This window comes from Drosophila virilis, chromosome 3, assembly GCF_030788295.1.
Source record: "Drosophila virilis strain 15010-1051.87 chromosome 3, Dvir_AGI_RSII-ME, whole genome shotgun sequence".
Lineage (NCBI taxonomy): Eukaryota > Metazoa > Arthropoda > Insecta > Diptera > Drosophilidae > Drosophila > Drosophila virilis.
The window spans coordinates 24,680,550-24,700,166 of record NC_091545.1 but is presented as its reverse complement, the minus strand read 5'-3'; the positions used below and the strand labels follow the sequence as shown (position 1 = coordinate 24,700,166).

General features: G+C 42.4%; 7 protein-coding genes, 2 non-coding genes and 2 pseudogenes across 10 annotated transcripts; 6 read left to right on the top strand and 5 right to left on the bottom strand.

Moving 5' to 3' along the window:
• The first annotated feature begins 25 nt into the window (after positions 1 to 25).
• On the top strand, positions 26 to 1,119 carry LOC116650476 (protein Exd1 homolog). Its single transcript, XM_032434160.2, has 2 exons — positions 26 to 422; positions 480 to 1,119. The coding sequence occupies exons 1-2, from the start codon at positions 126 to 128 to the stop codon at positions 750 to 752; spliced, it is 570 nt and encodes a 189-aa protein (XP_032290051.2). The 5' UTR covers positions 26 to 125; the 3' UTR covers positions 753 to 1,119.
• A 278-nt stretch (positions 1,120 to 1,397) lies between these two features.
• LOC116650475 (10 kDa heat shock protein, mitochondrial-like) lies at positions 1,398 to 2,187 on the top strand (annotated as a pseudogene).
• Positions 2,188 to 2,274: 87 nt separating this feature from the next.
• LOC116650468 (large ribosomal subunit protein bL20m-like) lies at positions 2,275 to 2,982 on the bottom strand. Its single transcript, XM_032434136.2, has 3 exons — positions 2,801 to 2,982; positions 2,533 to 2,741; positions 2,275 to 2,477 (listed from the first exon to the last, which is right to left on the bottom strand). Exons 1-3 carry the CDS (start codon positions 2,885 to 2,887, stop codon positions 2,321 to 2,323), a joined length of 453 nt encoding a protein of 150 aa, XP_032290027.1. The 5' UTR covers positions 2,888 to 2,982; the 3' UTR covers positions 2,275 to 2,320.
• Positions 2,983 to 3,785: 803 nt separating this feature from the next.
• LOC116650466 (protein-S-isoprenylcysteine O-methyltransferase-like) lies at positions 3,786 to 4,774 on the top strand. The gene is made up of 2 exons (XM_070208335.1): positions 3,786 to 4,145; positions 4,206 to 4,774. Exons 1-2 carry the CDS (start codon positions 4,080 to 4,082, stop codon positions 4,491 to 4,493), a joined length of 354 nt encoding a protein of 117 aa, XP_070064436.1. The 5' UTR covers positions 3,786 to 4,079; the 3' UTR covers positions 4,494 to 4,774.
• A 550-nt stretch (positions 4,775 to 5,324) lies between these two features.
• On the bottom strand, positions 5,325 to 7,855 carry LOC116650474 (uncharacterized; annotated as a pseudogene).
• Positions 7,856 to 8,172: 317 nt separating this feature from the next.
• Positions 8,173 to 9,229, top strand: LOC6624602 (small ribosomal subunit protein eS12). Its single transcript, XM_070208334.1, has 3 exons — positions 8,173 to 8,332; positions 8,524 to 8,658; positions 8,854 to 9,229. The coding sequence occupies exons 1-3, from the start codon at positions 8,316 to 8,318 to the stop codon at positions 9,119 to 9,121; spliced, it is 420 nt and encodes a 139-aa protein (XP_070064435.1). The 5' UTR covers positions 8,173 to 8,315; the 3' UTR covers positions 9,122 to 9,229.
• LOC116650478 (small nucleolar RNA U18) lies at positions 8,372 to 8,442 on the top strand. Its single transcript, XR_004303441.1, has one exon. It is a non-coding gene; the product is annotated as a small nucleolar RNA U18 (small nucleolar RNA).
• Positions 8,709 to 8,780, top strand: LOC116650479 (small nucleolar RNA U18). The gene has a single exon (XR_004303442.1). It is a non-coding gene; the product is annotated as a small nucleolar RNA U18 (small nucleolar RNA).
• Positions 8,882 to 10,920, bottom strand: LOC116650470 (zinc finger MYND domain-containing protein 10 homolog). The gene is made up of 3 exons (XM_032434142.2): positions 9,943 to 10,920; positions 9,436 to 9,893; positions 8,882 to 9,364 (listed from the first exon to the last, which is right to left on the bottom strand). The coding sequence occupies exons 1-3, from the start codon at positions 10,801 to 10,803 to the stop codon at positions 9,304 to 9,306; spliced, it is 1,380 nt and encodes a 459-aa protein (XP_032290033.1). The 5' UTR covers positions 10,804 to 10,920; the 3' UTR covers positions 8,882 to 9,303.
• A 154-nt stretch (positions 10,921 to 11,074) lies between these two features.
• Positions 11,075 to 12,141, bottom strand: LOC116650472 (matrix-remodeling-associated protein 7). The gene is made up of 2 exons (XM_032434146.2): positions 11,918 to 12,141; positions 11,075 to 11,852 (listed from the first exon to the last, which is right to left on the bottom strand). The coding sequence occupies exons 1-2, from the start codon at positions 12,017 to 12,019 to the stop codon at positions 11,460 to 11,462; spliced, it is 495 nt and encodes a 164-aa protein (XP_032290037.1). The 5' UTR covers positions 12,020 to 12,141; the 3' UTR covers positions 11,075 to 11,459.
• Positions 12,142 to 12,313: 172 nt separating this feature from the next.
• On the bottom strand, positions 12,314 to 19,614 carry LOC116650469 (uncharacterized). Of its 2 annotated transcripts, none has more exons than XM_032434139.2 (9): positions 19,462 to 19,614; positions 19,316 to 19,407; positions 18,801 to 19,254; positions 18,514 to 18,655; positions 14,547 to 18,447; positions 13,548 to 14,486; positions 13,239 to 13,486; positions 12,974 to 13,178; positions 12,314 to 12,911 (listed from the first exon to the last, which is right to left on the bottom strand). In XM_032434139.2, exons 1-9 carry the CDS (start codon positions 19,486 to 19,488, stop codon positions 12,650 to 12,652), a joined length of 6,270 nt encoding a protein of 2,089 aa, XP_032290030.1. In that variant the 5' UTR covers positions 19,489 to 19,614; the 3' UTR covers positions 12,314 to 12,649. The 2 variants fall into 2 exon arrangements, with proteins under 2 accessions (XP_032290030.1, XP_032290031.1); XM_032434140.2 differs by having other exon boundaries at positions 13,548 to 14,483.
• Positions 19,615 to 19,617: the final 3 nt, after the last annotated feature.

Below are 19,617 nucleotides of genomic sequence, written 5' to 3'. Positions count from 1 at the left end.
TGTGTATTTGTATATAAATAACGGATCAGTCATACCATAGGGCGTTGAGCGACATACGCGACCAAGCCATCATCTCGGTGCTGGTGGAGCCAAGTTTCTATGGGCGGCATTGCATAACATCCGTCATGGTTATTGCCACCGCGAATAATACGTATGTGTTTGATCTGAAAGCGCTGGGAGTCATTTTCCGGGAACTATCTGTGCTGCTGGAGGCGGAGTATCCTAGAAAGATAATGCACTACAGCCATCGAATATGTGATTTGCTGTTCCATCAGCACAAGCTAAGAATAAATGGAATTTGCGACACGTTCGTCGCGTTGTGCGTAGCTCGACAGGATCGTTGTAATTGCACGTTGCAGGACGCCATTTCGTTAATTTTCGAGCTACCGCTGTCCGAGCTGACCTGCGACGAGATAACTAGTGTAAGAAAGCCCATATTCTCTGCATAGCTCTGAAATGATATCTTACTATTACTGCAGGCCAGCGAATCGCTGCGTAACTTCACCGCACGCCCTTTATCCAGAGGTCAGATCCAATACCTGGGAAAACTTGCCATATTACAACATAAGTTACACGATACGCTTATCTACGGAAATATTTGTAGCGATTTGCAACAAATGTCGGAAAAATTCAGCTGCGAGTTTAACAAGCAAAAGAAATCGGACGAGGTGGCACTGAACATGAGACCTGGTAGCAAAACTGGCTTCGAATGCATAGATCCATACTACAAAATATCAACATCAGTGGACTAACTGCAATTCCTTAATATTAATGTTGAAATGAAACGCGCATGCTGAACACATTCCTTACGTCTCCTTTTTGCATTTTCAATTCCCTTACAATCTTATACATTGTACTCCATTTCTTTGTTGTATCGTTGCATTCTGGTGCATTCGACATCGTAATACTCTGCTCTCAATGTAGATTTCTTTAATTATTGTTTTAATGGCTTTCCGACTGCAACACAAAACAGTTACTTTAAAGCTTTCAAAATAATCTCTTTTTCGGGGGTTCCTGTGTTTAAATCACTAACCATACAACATATAGATATGACATCCAGTACAATTGCACGTTAAAATTCATATTTTTATAAATAAAAATAAAAATAATAGACAACTCGTCCAAAGTCGATTTTTTTTTGCAGGCCGACACCAAGAAAAAAAAACGTTAATACTAATACATTTGGAGTCCTAGTTTCATCAACGAATAACGTTCGCGTGCATGGACAGTGCCAATATGCTTATCTTACTTTGTGACCAGTGTATGAATTCTATTCAACTCGTAAAAGTTTATTGCATTCCTCCTTCTATGTGTCTAAATGTCAACGGGTTTCTTTTCAAAACGTCGAGTAAATGCTTTTTCCGATAGTACGATACATCGTATATAGAGAATAGCATCGATACCAATTGTACGATGGTTGTGCATCACTATTACGAACAACTGCGACCGGCCCGCACGTGTAGTGAGACTTCACTTTCATTTATTAATTAAGATTTAGCTGTTCGAAGCGCTCCAGTTTGCATTTAATTACATAAAAATGGTAAGTACAGTATTGAGTTATTTAAAAACCCTTAAGTCGCATGTGGCGTTCAAAGAATTTCACTTGAGCTTCTCGAAGTTTCTGCATACGCTGATAACTCACCGTGCCGGGCTGTTGTGTAACTCTGCCCTAGCCCATAGGCGGGGGGGAATATAATATGTGAAATTAATGACAGTAAATTGCTTATTAAAATCGAATGATTCGCAATTGTATATAGGCTGCCGCTATTAAGAAGATCATCCCCATGCTTGACCGCATTTTGGTGCAACGCGCTGAAGCCCTTACCAAAACGAAAGGTGGCATTGTCTTGCCAGAAAAATCGGTGGGTAAAGTGCTGGAAGGCACTGTTGTGGCGGTGGGACCCGGAACTCGCAATGCTGTAAGTATTTCATAATTGCGCGCGGCAATTACAACATTCTATTAAACTAGTCACATAATATTGATTGAATCTATTTTCATTTTCTAGACAACTGGCAGTCATATTCCAATTGGTGTAAAGGAGGGCGATCGCGTTCTCTGCTGCCTGAATTTGGGCGGTACCATGTCCAATTGGATAGTGATGAAAAGAAAGAGCTGTTTCCTTTTTCCGCGAGTCGGATATCTTGGCCAAATTAGAATAAATGGCTACCAATAATTCTATGAATTCTGTTTTCCTATTAGTGCGTAACCCCCCTACAATAAACGTTTAGTGCAATGTTTTTTGATTGCATGACACAAAAATAAAACCATGAATCTTCAGTTAATATATAAAACTATATTTGTATGCAAACACTACTTAGCCTAATCGAGCTTTAGATTACTCAGCCCATACACCTGATTGAAGGCCGACCTTCGCTTAATGTCCGGCAGACCCTCCACAGCAGCCCGTTCTCTGGAAATGTTTACCAAAGCTTCAAACGAGCGTGGCTCCCAAATAGCCAAATCGGAGAGCATTTTTCTATAAAGAAAATCTGTTAATATACAGCCATTAAGTGTATATGCCGCCAACTAACTTGTTCAGCAAAATATCAGAGCGTGCGAGGCCCTCCTTGAATGTGTCCAAGGCGACTCCATACTGCTGGCAGCCGGCTTCAACGCGGGTTGTCCACAGCTGAGCCATGTCCAGTTTCTTGAGCTTGCGGCCCTTGGTGGCGTATGCGAGTGCACGATGAACGCTGCGTATGGCAAAAGAATAAACATTACGCGTACGGCGGCGATAATGCTGAAACAATTTAATTACCGGTCAAAATAATTTCATGAGCTTCTGTTTTTGGTACTTACCGCAGCGAGTTTGAAAATACGCCTTTTGCGCCAGAACTCATCCGGGCCGCGGGCGCGCACCATCAGGGGGATGCTTATAAACACCATAGTACACTCTTTTTGTTAATATGTATAGCAATTGTTAAGGATTTAATTAACAATTTATTAATTTACATAACCCTCACAGACCAGCCTATCGAATCTCATGTGTGCACGCGCAGCTGACTATCGGTAAATTTTATACATCGCTCGGTCAACTATCGATTACTTTGGGGATAGCGAGGAGATTCATAAATCTGGGAAGGTAACGCCACATTTGCAAATGACAGACAACAAGTTATATCGAAGGTGAATGTTTTTCCTGTTTACACAAAATTCTTCGACTATAGGACGGCTAACGTAAATGATAATAAATGATAAAAACTGCAAGCAACATGTTACCCATTTACCGTTCATTGAATGTAGTATGACTTTGGGCTTATAATGTTGAATATATTCTGACGTAGCTGCACAGAACAGTGCACTTTGCACTGTAACCTTCTAAATTCAGAAACACTTGCTATTGACATACACAGCCGCTGCCGGTTTTGAGCTATTTATTTACATTTCTGCAAATGCTATACAAAATCCGAATTTTAATGTGTTTCATGCCAAGTACAACATAAAAAGCTTTGTGATTTAGTCATAATGTGCGCAAATAATTCACGGCCCTCAGCAACGACAGGCCCCCACGCCAAACTCTGCTCCGAGGGCCCGGATCAGTTTGTATTGCTTTCTGGCCACGGCAGGTCTGGTGCTTGTTGCCCTCAGTTCCTCAGATATACTATGGGATTGTGCCAAATGTCTGGGGCGCCGTCCTGTGGGGACCGATGCTGTACTACGCCCTCATCAACATGATAATACGTTTTGTGCTCAGACATGGAATATCAGGTATGGGATGACTCATTCTACAAGTGCCCCAGTATCTCTAACTTGGTAATTGTTATCTCTAAGGTTGCCATTCGCGCCTCTTTTCTGGCTTTACCATGGCGGCGAGCGTTCTAGTCATTTGTTTTGCGCCCGTACCTTGGCAGCAGTTCGGCGTATATGGCTGCTTCATGTCCTTCTTCCATTACTCTGAGTTTCTGGTTATTGCATTTGCAAATCCACGCACACTCTCACTGGACTCCTTCATGCTGAATCATTCGGTGCACTATGGCCTGGCGGCAGCAGCAGCCAGTTGGATAGAGTTTGTCCTAGAGCTATATTTTTTGCCCGAATTCAAGCGTTGGGCCTATTTGTGGCTGCTAGGCGTGACATTATGCGCCTTCGGCGAAATTGTGCGAAAGGTTGCCATCATCACTGCAGGGCGCAGCTTACGCATTTAGTAAATATATATATCTGAATTGGTCCAAGTATATTTGTACATGAATATAAATTACAACAGGTGCAGGACGAAAAGCACACGGATCACAAGCTAATAACCCATGGATTATACGCCTACAGTCGCCATCCGTCGTATGTGGGCTGGTTCTATTGGTCCATTGGCACCCAAGTAATACTGATGAATCCGCTGTGTATTTGCATTTATGCTCTAGTCAGCTGGCTATTCTTTCACGATCGCATTTACGTTGAGGAATACTCGCTGCTTTATTTCTTTCAATCGGACTATGCGCGCTATCAGAAGCGAGTGCCAACGGGCCTGCCCTTTATCAAAGGCTATCTGATTGAATAGCAGCCATATGGGGATCAAGTATGTCAGCCACACAAATGCAAATGTAAGCAAACAACAAATGTAGCTATAGTTTTCCCTCAGTCTCCTATACTTTTGTATGGGCAAACCATACAAAACTCAAGTTTGTGCACACAAGAACCATAGAAATAGTGAAGAACATTTTCTGTTATTATCTACACTATTCGTATTGTTTTTCAGCTAGGTAATATACGATTTTTAAATGTTATATTATTAGTATTTCTCAACAACGAAATAAATTCAGAAGCGTCTCTATAAGTAAATACAGTATGTGAATAATTTGTCGGCTCTTTGTCAGCTAAAAATAAGTCAACCGAAAGCTGTAAAGTATAATTTGTAAATGAAATGTGCTTTGTAGCTGCCATTGCGTGGCCTTATAATCCCTGCTATTATGATATGGTAAATCATATATTATTTCAATGCATCACAGATAAGACACAAGCTTATCAACACAGATTGCAAAGAATGCTTAAGAGACATAAATCAACCTCAGATACGATGTGATATATCACAGTAATAATAAAAGAATGACACCTGCGTGTAATCAAGCACCTCAAGGGTCAATGCTGTAATTTTTCCTAACTAATCTTATAGCTGACTCAAATGTTAAGTAGCTCAAATCATAAAGCGCACAAATGTGTTTGGAAGAAAGTTAGCAGTAGCAAATGCCTAATCTTTTACTGCGGCACAGTCGGAGCCGAACACTTGGCTAAATGAATAAATCATACAATTGCTATCAATTAGTTTACGAAGGGGCATTTCTAGGTCAAACAACTATCTATTAAGAGTCAAACATAATAGCGCTTTTTCAAATTTGAATGTTTTTGTGGGTTTTGTATTTTATTATCAATTTAAATTCGAATATTGCTCTAACATTGTATATAAACCACAAGGCCGTGCATAACTCACATCTTCGTTGCCAACTGTGTGTGTGTGTGTGTTTATGTGTGTGTGTGTGAGTTTAGATTATATGTACAAATAATTATTAGTAGTGTTAACAAAATTGTCTTAGTCACTTTTCGAACTTATTTGCAGTAGTTGCAAAACTATTTGCGCAATGCTTATGCCTCTTATAGGTTTGTCGGTTCATTGTGTTGTGTGTGTAGTTTTTTTGTGTGTGTGTGTGTGTGGGTGTGTGTTTGTATGGGTGGATATTTCCTCTGGATGATTATTCAACAAATTCCGGCGAACCGGAATACGTGCAGCCTGGATTCTTGATAATATGACCCGCCGCATAGTTGCCACAGCGTATGCACACATCCAGCGATTTGCCCTGCACAAACTGCGACAGGAAACCACCAACGAATGCATCCCCAGCGCCATTGGTATCTACAATTTCATCCACCGTCAAACGTGTCACTGGAAACTCCTGGACCGAATCGTGCTGTATAAGCAGCACGGGGTCACAGCCCTGCGTGAGTATGGCAATGCGTGGGTCGCCCCGTATTGAGTTTATTCAGCGCGACCAGGCGCTTGCCAATCTCACGCAGATCATTGTCGGCGGGCCAACCTTGCGCAGTGGCAAAGGCGTGCGCCTCCGCCTCGTTGCCAAAAATGATATCAACATAGGGCATAACATCCAGCAGCGGTGTCATGAAATATTGCGATATGAATGGTGCGCTGAGGTTCATTAGGAACGGTCGCTGCTTGGCATGGGCGGTGGCGGCCACACGCATTATGCTGGGTGGATTAACGGTCAAAAGAAGCCCTGCATGCAGAAGATCACAAAATATTTTAAAACCCCGTTATGCCAGCAGGAATGCAACAACATCCGCAGTTGCTGTGTCTTCTATACTTACCGAAATATAATAGTATAAAGCATTCTCTATACGATGCCTGTTCTCCGGTTCCTCCAGATGGTCGATGGTGAATTTGTTGGCTGCCGCCAGGTTAGCGCAGAGAGAGCGATGCGTGCCCGTGATGAGCACAGCACAAGTGCCCGTGGGCGTGTCTTCGCTCACCTGATAATGTGCATCAACACCGGCGGCGCGTGCCTTCTCCCGCAATATGTCCGCAAACTTATCCTTGCCCACACAGCCAAAGAAGACGGCGACATTGGGCTGTCCAATTATCCATTGGGCTATGCGCAATGAATTTTGGACCGAACCACCGGCCAGATACTCTGCCTGATAGTCCTCGGCCAGTTCACGGTAGATGGGCATATGTCGTTCCTCGGCCAGTATGGCATCATCCTCTTTCATGCCATATCTTTCCAGGAAATGCATAGGCACGGTCGCCGATATATCCAGCAACGGATTACCGCATCCGACTAGGATGCCTTCTCTGCAAATGAAAAGAGAAGCGACAAGCGATTAGCCTCAAATTAATGGAGAAGTTCCCTTAAGCGCCTAAGCGATACGCAACCTCACGTTGCTTGAGTTGCTCTTAGTGTCGCACATGCTTTCCAGTCGAGGGCTTGCCGCCTAATTAGCAATTGAAACCGCAATCCAACATCAACGAGTGCCGCCTCAAATTCTAATCAGTATCAGTTGTCGATGAACCGCAGCGATAGCCCCCAAAAAGGCGCTACAGTGCTGGCTAAAATAGTGTGCATACTGCTAGAGATGTTGAATAAATACCCAATAGAATTAGACTTTAAAAATTTTACATATATTTATATAATATATACCGAAAACAATTCATTTCTTATTTATAAAAATACCAATTTATTAAAACCCTAAAGTACATCCGGAATTTGATATTCTCGGTTTGAACACAAAGTATCGATATCGTCGTCTTGAGCTCTACTAAATTTTTTGGTGGCCACTGTTGTTTACCGTGCGTTTTGTTGTATTTGTCAACAAGAATGTTTCTTATCAGCGCATCGCATTTCTATAGCAACAATTTCGGGAGCTCATTCATAGAACGACCTGCAGCCAATTATATCAAAAGTGGAGACCCAATTCAGCGTAGATAAGGGAACAACACACAAATACACAATAGCGTCGGTCAGAGCAGCAAGCAGCAAGGCACACGATTTTCACATGTTGCTGTAAATTTCGGCAATTAGACGCACGAACCAATACGAGCACGTGGTGCCATTTGTAGACATTAATAAACTACAAGGTGTTGGCTGAGGGCAGTCGGGACCGTTTCACACAACTTACTGTAGCTTGCTTGTCATTTTAGATGGTGTTGTTGTTGTCTTGGTTGTTGCCGATTGCTTATGTAAACATAAACACGTTATTGCACTGAGAAGCTGTAGCTTAAAATTGACTTTGTATCACTCTATGAACTATGACTTATTTTAATTAGACTTATTACGAGCTATTTTTAGCGTATTTGACGAGTTGCGGGAGCTGCTTGGCTCCTAAGATTTTGGGCGCAAAATGACACAGAGAACAGCCGCTAAAAATGTGCTAAAAAATACCCAATCATATGGCCTACGATAGTTGTAACTTACATCGTTTCCACTAGACTTAAGCTATTTGATATATTTTTTATTTCTTGAGAACTTATTTAAAAATGTTAAGTGAAATATAAAATTTAAGAATCAATAGTTTAATTTGTCTTAATTATTTAAATTGAATAACCTAAACGAGTTATAGAGCAACAAGCTTTTGTATGGTATTAGTGTGTACAGCTGATATCGAAGTTTCAAAGCATCACTGATTTAAAAACATGAAGTTGGCCGCAACATAGCTTGGCTCTCTTTCTTTCCGGTTGTCAAAAAGGTACGATAGCATATTAATTTTGTGCTGAAGCCGCCTCCACGAATTTAATTTACAATTATGTGCGCCATCATATCTAATAATAGTTTTATTATAATCATTTACAGTGCAGTGCAGCCTCAACCTTTCAGATATGGCCGACGTTGATGTGTAAGTGGCAAATGCTTTGACTTTTAACTAAACAATTTTACATTGATGAAATTAATTGGTCCGTGTTTATGAATTTATATTGATTTCAAACCTTCCAATTACTGAGTTAAAAGTGCTAAAATATTATTCAATTCGTCATTCTGTGACGATCATTTGTAATTTCGACTAACAAGTGATTTTTCCCCCGGCAGAGATGTGCCCTCCGCAGCGCCCGTTCTTGGCGGCGCCATGGACATAAACACCGCGCTACAGGAAGTTCTAAAGAAGTCGCTGATCGCTGATGGACTCGTCCATGGCATCCACCAGGCCTGCAAGGCTTTGGACAAGTAAGCAACAACATCATGAACTTAAAATTCTTTGGCTTTTGTTTTGGCACACGCTGATGAGATTAATTGGTCCGTGTTTATGAATTTTACATTGATCGCAAATTTTCCAATTACTGAGAACCGTACAAAGCCAATTAATGTAAACATAAGCTTGGAGAAAATTGATTCTAATCGTTTATTTTTTTTTTTGTATAGGCGTCAAGCTGTCCTCTGCATTCTGGCCGAATCCTTTGATGAGCCCAACTACAAGAAACTGATCACAGCCTTGTGCAATGAGCATCAGATTCCGCTGATTCGTGTCGATTCGCACAAGAAACTGGGCGAGTGGTCTGGTCTGTGCAAGATCGACAAGGAGGGCAAGCCACGCAAGGTGTGCGGCTGCTCTGTGGTTGTCATTAAGGATTACGGTGAGGAGACGCCCGCATTGGATGTAGTTAAGGACCATCTCAGACAGAACAGCTAAACATGTTGCCGTAGCCGTTCCCCTGTCTGCTGAATGAGAGACTACCTGGCAAGTTTTTAATTGCTAAATAAAGAAAAAAATACCTACAAAAATTTTGTAAAAAACAGAGCGGAACGTCAATTTTTGGAATGTTCTTTAGTGTGATTAACGTCAATACAAAGTAAACAGATAAAACAGTTATGCTAGACAGCCTTGCCCATGCACGTGTCCTTGTGCTGCGGCCAATCCTTAAGTTGGCACTCTCTGGAATAGGAAAAAAGGAACTCATTTGTTAATTGTGAGAAGTTTTTTCGCGCGACAATTGTGAAACCTACCGGGAGCAATAATGAACCAGCTTGCAGTTGGCGCATTTCTTTTTTGCCGGCTCCTGGCAAGTGCCGCATTTGTGGACCTTTTCCTCCGTTTCGTCGGCAGCAGGACTATCATCTGACTTGGTTTCATTCTTCTTCAGTTCCAAATCGGCCATGTGTTGCTCCAATTCACATAAAAGCTCTGTGCCATAAGCGCTGCTCAGTTTGGTGGCCAGTGCGCAGATCTCTTCTCGATTGTTGTTGAGGAATACGCCGTCCTGGTTCTGAGCTACCTGATAAAAGCCGCCGTCGCGTTCCACCTCCTTGATGAGGTTATCCTGAATTTGTGGCATATCCTCTAAAATAAGATTCTGAGCCTTTTTGCCAGTATTCCCACTGAGTGTTAAGCGACTGATGTACTGCTTCAGCTCGATCAGCACCGGCAGCTGGTCCAACAGCGTTTCGTGTAGCATGCCCAGCAGCTGCGATGAAAAGCATTAGCCTGGATTCATTGCATCTACATCTATTTACCTTGGATATCTGTTTGCAACGCGCCTCGTTCAAGGGATAATTATCAACTATCTGCGGGCTGAGCAGTAGCTGGCGAACACAGAACCAGGCTTGGGCCTCTGGCTTTATAATTTTAGCTGCGTCCTCAACGGCGCTCCACTTCTCGTCGATAAACTTCTCCAAGCCCTTGCTGGTATTGCGTTGCCAGGGCCGAAAGCAGAGTACATCGACCATGAGCCAGGGTATATCGTGAGTAACCAGCATGCGACGAGCTGCGCCCATATGGAACAGCGACACATTGTCAGCCAGGTAGCTGAGCAGAGAAACGCAGCGCAGGCCAATCTTATAGATGAGATCGCGCTTTTGACGCTCCAGCTCGGTGAGCACGGCCTCGTCCACATCTACTTTGGTCTCGTTCTCGTGGTAGCCCATGCTAACCAAGCCGATGACCTGTGCAACGCCCTGGGCACAGTAATCGATCAAATCTAGCACCGAATCCTGAAGCGATTCGCAGCCACTGGGATGGTAAAGGCATAGATCGAGCAATGCCACCACAGCAGCCTCATGGTACAGCACCGTGTAAATCAGGAATGTTGCCTGGGGATTCGGATCAATCTCCAGGAGATGGGGCAGCACACGTGATTTCCACAAACTGACACAATAGGCCTCATTTATGAGCACCGATAGCTTGTCTCGGGAAACGAGAAACTCCTTGACTTCCTCCTCACGCTGTTCGGCCACCTCAAGTGCCGCCTGCTGGCTCAGCTTAATTATCATCTCATGGACCTCCAACCATTTGCTGCTGCCCACATCGCGCACCTGAAAGGAACGAATGCTCTCCACGAACAGGTAAAGCTCCTCCAGGTACACAAAGTTTACCATTATACCGTTTCTTCTTTGTTCAATTCAATTTTTTGAAATGATTTCACTAGCTTCTCCAGCTTGCGAGTAGAAAATTATGTGGACAGAATGCTACATAAATAAATTTTTGGTTGTCATAGAAATTGTTCGGTTGCTATGTTGCCTCCAGAGAGAAGTTATTACGGGTTGCTGTAGTTACTTTGCTATCAATCTCTTTACTGGGCCCTGTGCAGCATACTGAAAAGCCATTCGCAGATGTTTTCGATTTTGTACATTCAGATTGTATTTCAACTAGAATAATTGCATAAATCATATATTTCCATGGGGATGCAACAAGAATATCAACTCACATTTATAATTATATGAAGGTCCATTGGGCTAAGTTATCCCAAACACACTTCGTAATTAGTTAATACTTGAAGTAGAACATGCTTTCTCTATAACTTATATACATCATGTATATATATAAAAGACACTAAAATACAGAATAAAATCTATTCGTCTTTGACTATTAATTGTAAATTAATGACACTCGTCGCTGCCTCTTCCAGGATCTTCGTGTTAAGTATTTAACATTAAGGCTCCAGCCTAAACCTTGCCATTCTAAGCAGATACAGAAGCTTCCCGATATCCATGCACACAAAAGTGATAATCACACGCTCTGGTTGATAAACTGTCTAACGATACAATTTCACCTGCTGCTTAAGCTCGCAATCGCTTATGCGATCCTTTAGATTCAATTCGTCCTCCTGTTTGCGCAGCAATTCAAAAATCGCCGCCAACTGTTCACGCTCGATCCGTCGCTCCTCCTCAATTTGGCTGGGTGATAGGTTCTTTTCCAGCTTGTGCTGGTATCGCTTGGCCTTGAACTTTCCCACCAGATTGCTGTAATTGGGCGCCTTTGGTCCAGGTCCTTGCTCTGCATCGCTCTCGCTTAACGGTTCCTGCTCTTCCTCGTAGGCCTCATCATCATCGATTTCCCTTTGCAGGCGCGCTTGCAACTGTGCTTTCATTACCGGATCGTCCTCCAAACGCACCTCGTCATCGCCAAGGCCTTCATCCTCTAGTTCCTGTGTATTAAGTATATGCATTCGAATGCATTTCGGGGGTGGAATTATTTCAATTGGCTACTCACAGAATCGTCCTTCAAAAAGTTGGCAAAATAAAGGGCTATTAAAATGCACAGCAGCAGAGTGCTCAAGGCAACCACATAGTATCCGGATGGATCAAACCACATGTCATTCAATACTGCAATCGTATGCTTCCAATGCTTTTGCGTTTATTAGTGTTTGTGTTTGTTGCAATTTTTCTTACGATTTTTGTTTTGATAACCAGCTCCAGCATTGAAATGTGGCCGATTTTCAGAGAGACTAAAATACGAAAAACTACAAAAATACTATTAAAATACTAAGCTTCATATTAGCTTACATTATTAAACGTCAGTTGGAATTCAAATTACACATAAATTACAAGCTTTTTCATACAGTATTTATTTGAACGATGGTATATTTTCATCTAAAAATATTTTCCGTTAATTTTTGAATATTCACATTTATTTCTGTTTCCGTTTGGTATAACTTAATGCCATACTTAAAATATGTCAATATGAACAATTATTTAAAAAGCGACTTTTATATTGTGTTATATTCAATGTAAATAACTTAAGAACTTTAATTTTTAGTTAGAATGCAAACAAAAAAAAGAGAACAACAAAAAAGTCTTTAAAAGTATTGATTGGCAAACTGATTATAAATGTAATGTACATCTAAAATAATTACTACATAACTTTGAATATCTTAATATTTGATGTATAAAACAAGTCGGATTGGTTACATCTCTGGCTCACCAAATCTTCCACAATAAAACTTTAATTATTGTGTTCGACATTACGCCTTAGAAATTGATCGGGATTTTGCAAGAAGGCGTCCAAAAATGCGATACCCTTTGGTAAAAATTGAATTTTCTCATCGAATTGATATAGAGTTGGCTGCAGAATATCCTTGAAAGAGATCTCCTGAACGTTACCGATTTCAATTTTGAAGTTGATTTTCTCCATACGCGCAAATGCCTCATCTTCCTTCTTAATTAATCGACGCACTGTCTTTCTCAGAATAATGCGATTTGATTCTCTAATAATTGAAATAATAAAACAATTAAACGATCAAATTATTAAACTGATTTGAGGTCTCACCTTATTAGCCGTGCTCCTGCTGTAGTCAACACCATTTTCATGTTTTTACATATGCTATATACTCTTGAGCAGACTCCATCTATGTGGTGTAAGAATTTGACAAAATCTTCAACTTCGTTGCCATCGAACAGGCGATCCAGGTTCAGTGGCAGATTAAGCTTTAGCTGAAAATCCATCAGATGATCGTAGACATTCCATAATGGGACTGTAAGTAAAATAAATTCAGTTAAAAATTGAGTCAAGAGTCTTAAATTGAGACACCTACACTTCGGAGGTATGTTCGATTTTCTCATTTTAATGCTGCTCACGCGTATCTTACTTTCCAGTAAGTCCAACGGCTCATAATCAATAACGATTTGAAATGTGGTTATTTTACGATGTGAGAAAATGTATTTACGATAATATTTAAGATTATCATGAAATATCCAATTGGGCAACTGGGCGTGCAATGAGTCCTCCAAGCACTTGACAAACCTTTCAACTGGTTTTGGTTTTGGACAGCATTGCTTGTACCTTAATAAATAATGGTTCATTTTAAGTATCAAATCGTTTTGGATATCATCGTTTTACTTACTCTTCGCACTTGTTGTTAAACATCTCAAGCATTTGTGATAGACTTAAGCTACTTGTATCGCTTATGGGGTTGTGCGTCTTTTCTTCATCTTCATCGTCGGGGTTAAGTTCCAGTTTTTTCAGTTCCCAATACTTGTGCACATCCTCAAGACGTGGCCGTTGTCGCAATCTATCCAAACGTTCAAACTGCTCTTCTAGATCAGGGCTATCCGGCAATTCGAACGAATCCGCAGAGATGTTGCGCGCCGTCGCATTGTCCATTGAACGCCTGCAATGCTTGCATTTTTTGCACGCATCCGCTGCTCCAGCCACTGCCGGTGGATTCAGCTGCTCAAGACAAGCATCAGATTCGGCATTGGACTCTGATTCGATATTGTTGCTATGAGCCGTTTCTTTTTCTCTGTCGTCCTCCTCGTCCAGCAAGGTCGACACCAGGCTGAGTCGTGTCTTATCAATTTCATAAACCTCCGACTCATCGTCAAGAACTTCAGCAGCGGCAAGGATTACGGTATCGCCACTTAGATTTATAAACCGTTTATGGGTTGTCGCATAGCTTTTATTGCAATGCTCATTTGAGCCGCGACTTTCAATGGATGATTCCTTGGCCTGCTGCTCAGCTTTATTGGCGTGACAACGCTTGGCCAATTCTCGCTGCGCCGTAAAATGATTTGACACATCCGAAATGGTTATGGGGTTATCCTCATACATATCTGGTTGCGTTTTCGCCTTATCTTCCGTCAGGTGAGTGATCTCCATTTTCTGGCAGCGTGTCTGCCCCATCATTACTGCCCTCACCATCTGCACAGTGCCGTCCAGCTGCTCCGTTTCACGCCAAGGTGAATTCAATGATTTGGATAAGACGGGAATTCGTGATCGGTTCCTAGCGGGCGTTGATTGCTCCAGCTTTTGTGCTGATACCTCCAGTTCAATCGCTGAGCTACTGAAATTTATTGATACAAAATTAGGTACTGCCTTATGACTGGAGAAAACATTGACTTACACATTCTCGTCCTCCATTTTGACTGGCAAGTGCGTGTTGCGTTTTTTGGGCTGCGGCAAATTAGGTGTCAAGTGTATTGGCAAGCGCTTCACGGTAAACGAAGGCGTTTGCTTGGGAGTGCCAAAATTTGAGGTGTCCATGTCAAGCTCCATATCCATATTGTTGTATATAGATTGGACCGCTGGCTTCGCAGTTGGGCTCTCAACCTTGCACTCTTCCTCCAGGTCCTCATACTCAATCATTGAGCGACCGGGCGTGATGGGAAAAAAATTTTGATGCCAATTCTTCTGCTTTTTATTCATCTCAGGGGTTTCCACACTTGTACGGTTGATAAATCGATTTAAGACGCTTTTTGAGTCTACAGCTTGATATTGTGGCCCTTTCTCAATCTGATCTGGACTTGGAAATTCCTGCTTAACTGGCATTGACTTGGTCAATGCTTCACGTGCCTTAAGCCTCTGGGCTAACCACTCTGCTGAATCTGAAGGACTGTCTTCTCTCGCTTTATTAATATCCTCGGTGGCGCTTTGGCTTAGCAATTCCAACTCAAGCGAGTCCGACAACAGCAGCGTGGGTCTGGACTTGCTGACGCGCTGCTCAGGTGGCGGAACTTTTGGCATTTCTACATCCATGGCTTCTTCTCTGTATAATGTGTGTCTTGGCTTCCTTGTTAGTTGTAACTTGGGTGGAGTGGTCGGCTTTGATAGATTGCAACTGATGTCTTCCTCCATAGCTTCCTCCTTGAAATATGTTCGACCTGCATTTTTCTTATATTGGTCGATGGAAGGATCTGCTTGTAGTTTTAAGGATTTTGCTGCATTGCAAATGGCTTCCTCAATGGGCTCAACTATATTTAATGCTTGCCTTGTCTTTGATTTAGCGTTGGTCACTTTGTGCGCGCTAGTTATATCTTCTTGAATGGATTCAGACATGAGCAAAGTTTGCCTATGTTTGGTGCTTGGCCTTTCAGCTGGGTGCGCTGCTGATGTGGCTGGCAATTGTGCATGAGATTTAATCTCATCGATATCAATAGCTTCTGTCACGGGCAAACTTTTTCCATTCTTGCTGGACTGAGCTTCTACGGGAACGGGAGTTAGTTTTGAACAGAAAGAGTCTTCTTGAATGGGATCAGCCATATGTAATGTTTGTCTACGCCTATTGAACTGCAGGCTAACTGCAGGAGTTTCTGATTGTCGCCTATATTCTTCTCGCGGCTTTAAGGTTTTTTCCGCAATTGGCTCATCCTTTTGTAATGTACGTCTATGCGAGTTGATTGCTGTGGACATTGAACAAAAAGAGTCCTCTTCAATGGGATCAGCCATATGCATTGTTTCTCTACGCCTATGGGACTGCAGGCCAACTGCCGTAGCGTCTGACTGTCGCCTTAATTCTTCTTGCGGCTTTGGTACATCTTTTGCAATTGGCGCATCCTTTTGTAATGTATGTCTATGCGAGTTGGTTGCTGTGGACATAGAACAGAAAGAGTCTTCTTCAATTGGATCAGCCATGTGCATTGTTTCTCTACGCCTATTGGACTGCAGGCCAACTGCAGGAGCTTCTGACTGTCGCCTTAATTCTTCTTTCGGCTTTGGTACATCTTTCGCAATTGGCGCATCCCTCTGCAATGTGTGTCTAGGCGAGTTGGTTTCTGCGGACATTGCACAAAAGGAGTCTTCTTCAATGGGATCAGCCATGTGCAATGTTTGTCTATGCCTATTGGACTGCAGGCCAACTGCAGGAGCTTCTGACTGTCGCCTTAATTCTTCTTGCGGCTTTGGTACATCTTTCGCAATTGGCGCATCCCTCTGCAATGTGTGTCTAGGCGAGTTGGTTTCTGCGGACATTGCACAAAAGGAGTCTTCTTCAATGGGATCAGCCATGTGCAATGTTTGTCTATGCCTATTGGACTGCAGGCCAACTGCAGGAGCTTCTGACTGTCGCCTTAATTCTTCTTGCGGCTTTGGTACATCTTTTGCAATTGGCGCATCCTTTTGTAATGTATGTCTATGCGAGTTGATTGCTGTGGACATAGAACAGAAAGAGTCTTCTTCAATGGCATCAGCCATGTGCAATGTTTGTCTACGCCTATTGGACTGCAAGCCAACTGCAGGAGTTTCTGACTGTCGCGTCAATTCGTCGTTAATTGGTTTATCCCCAGGGAATTTATCTTTATGCTGATCGGCATCGTTGGGCATTGAACAGAACAAGTCTTCTTCAATGGGATCTGCCAGAAGCAATGTTTGTCTGCGCCTGCTGTTCTGTTGTTCCACTGCAGTAAACTTTAATTGGGGTTGAACGACAATTTCTTCAATGGATTCAACCAAGTGTAATGTTTGTCTACGTCTAATGTACTGCTCTTCCATCGTAGGAGCTGCCGGTTGAGCATGTAAGTCTTGTTGTGGTCTTACAAAATCTTCCTCAATGGATTCAGCCATGTGCATCGTGTGTCTCTTTTTTTTGTCATGCTGTTCTACTGAAGCAGTAGTCGCCGAATAAAAAGAATCTTCTCTAATTGTTTCGTCCAGATTAAGTGATTGTCTTCGCCCGCTGATCTGCTGCTCCAACGGTTGCTGCATCGTTTCTTTTTGTGGCCCCATGACATCCTCCTGAATGGGTTCAGCCATGAGCAACGTTTGCCTGTACTTATTGTGTTTGGATTTCATGGAACCAGCAGTTGTCTTGCTGCCTTTATACGAGCCAAATGAGTCTTCTTCAACGGAATCAAACATGTGCAATGTTTGCCGGCGCCTGCTGCACTGCTTCTCAACTGTGGGAGCTAACGAATTTGAGGGCAATTCCTGGCTAGGCATTACGATATCTTCGTCCATGGCTTCCGCAGAGTGTATAGTTTGTCTGCGGGTATTGCTTTTCATTTGATGTGCTGCCGATTCAATATGTGGTGTTACGAGATCGTCTACAATGGGTTCGGCCATGTGTAATGTTTGCCCATGCCTCATACGTTGCGATATTGTTGAAGCAGCAGGCGGAACTGACTTTAACTCATTGTGCGAGCCAAAGGAGGTTTCTTCAATGGGTTCAGACATGTGCAAAGATTGCCTTAGCTTACTGCGGTGCTGAGTTGGCTGTGCTTTATGAGGATTCAAATCTGCTTGATTGCCTTGCTGAACTGCACCTGGCTTATGTATTGTGTTGATTGCATTTTTGCAGGGACTTAATAAAGTTTCTTCTTCCATCGGCTCTAGGCGTTGCATAGTTTCCTTGTGCTTGGCGCTTTCCAGAGCAGCTCTCATGGCCGCTTCACATTTTTCCAGATCATCCAATTCCATAGCAGTATTATTGTAGGTAGTTTCCCGTCGCGATGAGGATTTGGAGCTATTTCGTGACTGCGTTTCATCGCCTATTTTGGCATGGACAAGAAAATTAGTATTGTCTAGCATTAGCTCGTCCGCCTGGGAGAAGCGATAGTTGCGTCTGGGGTTCTGTGAGCTCTTGGCCTTGACCGACTGCTCGAAATGGTCTGCTGTTGCCATTAGATTAGGCTCGGGCCTTTGCGGTATGGGCGACATCATCATGCTCTCATTAAAATTAAGCGTGCCGCGTGGCTTTAAAACTTCTCTGAGGGATGCATCCTGTTCCGCGGGCTGCTGCTCTAGACCATGCCAAAAACGACGTTGCTTTGCTTTGCGATCAGTAGTTGGTGTTTTCGGACCGTTGGGAAACAACTGTATTTGGCCAGAGTCCAAGGCATCGTTCAGTTGCCGAAAGTTCAATTTCTTGCTAATCCCGTTCTCTGATATCACATCCAACGGTATTAACGGCGAAGACAACGTCGAATCATCTGGCAAATAATTCATATAATCATTTTCTACCACATCAATGGATTCATTTTCTTGCGTCGGCTTTGCCGTCGCACCCGCAGCCCAACAACTTTCTTTTGGCTCTGAAAAATAAAAGGATTTCATAATTTAGGCATTCGGCTTCTGGCTTTTTTCATTGTTATCCCTACCAATGTCGGTAAAATCACAAGATATGTCTTTGTTCTCGAATAGCACTGTCTTCTGGCTGACTTGTTGAGTCACACAACTAATGTCCGCAGGTATAACAATAGTTTTTTTTTCGTCTCTCGTTTCCAGATGCTTGGGCTCTAGCTGAAATGTTTAATAAATGTCATTAAATTAGGGACGCTGTAATCCTCAAACATTTGATGTTGACGTTATGACGTTACGTTCAGCACAAAGTAAATTTGCTTGACATCAACAAGAAAACGGTGTTGATTTAGATTCTTTTACATACCTCAGCAAAAGCAAGCTTCTCTGGAACCAGATCCATAGTCTTCTCAAAAACTGGCAATCTATATACACTATTTTCGTGCAGCTTTACACGTTCCGCTTCATACAATGACAAACTGTCTCTTGACATTGACTCTAAAGGCGCCGGGGATTCCACTCGCCGATGTTGCTTGGCCATTTCATCCGGTAGCAGCGTCACATTGATGCTCGTTTGCAGTTTGAGTGTAAAATCGCTTAATCGAGAATTCTGCTCGTACACTGAACCTATAGTTGTTGCTATGGGCGATGTATTCTCCTTGTCCATCTCGTTGGCCAATGTGGAGATGTGGGCTGTACTTTGCAGTACAGACGCTGCCACAGTGCCATGGGTTTGGCCGGAGCTATCGTCGCCGTTGGTATGGTCCGATATTTCATACGAGTTGTCGTAGTCGCGTGGTTTCTCCGTAGTATCAAATTCTCTGTATTTTTCAAACAAAAGCGATGATTTAAATATATATATATATTATTAAATTTTGTTACCTTATAAACTTTTTGCCGCTAAAACTGATGCGACGCTTTATAGTACGGACAGGATCAGGCTCCTCATCCGCCTGTGTCGGCCCTTTTTTTAGCTAACAGAATGGGTATTAGATGTATTCCGTTTTTGAGATATGATTTTCACTCACCGAACTTCTTGATTTTTTATTATTCATATTTGGTCTGGTAAACAAATAAGTCTGTTCTTATGTTTTAAAAAATAGACGCCATCAGATGGGAATGTCAACTCGTTTTAAATGTATATGTCAACGCCCCAGAGAATGTCATTATTGTATATCGAATTA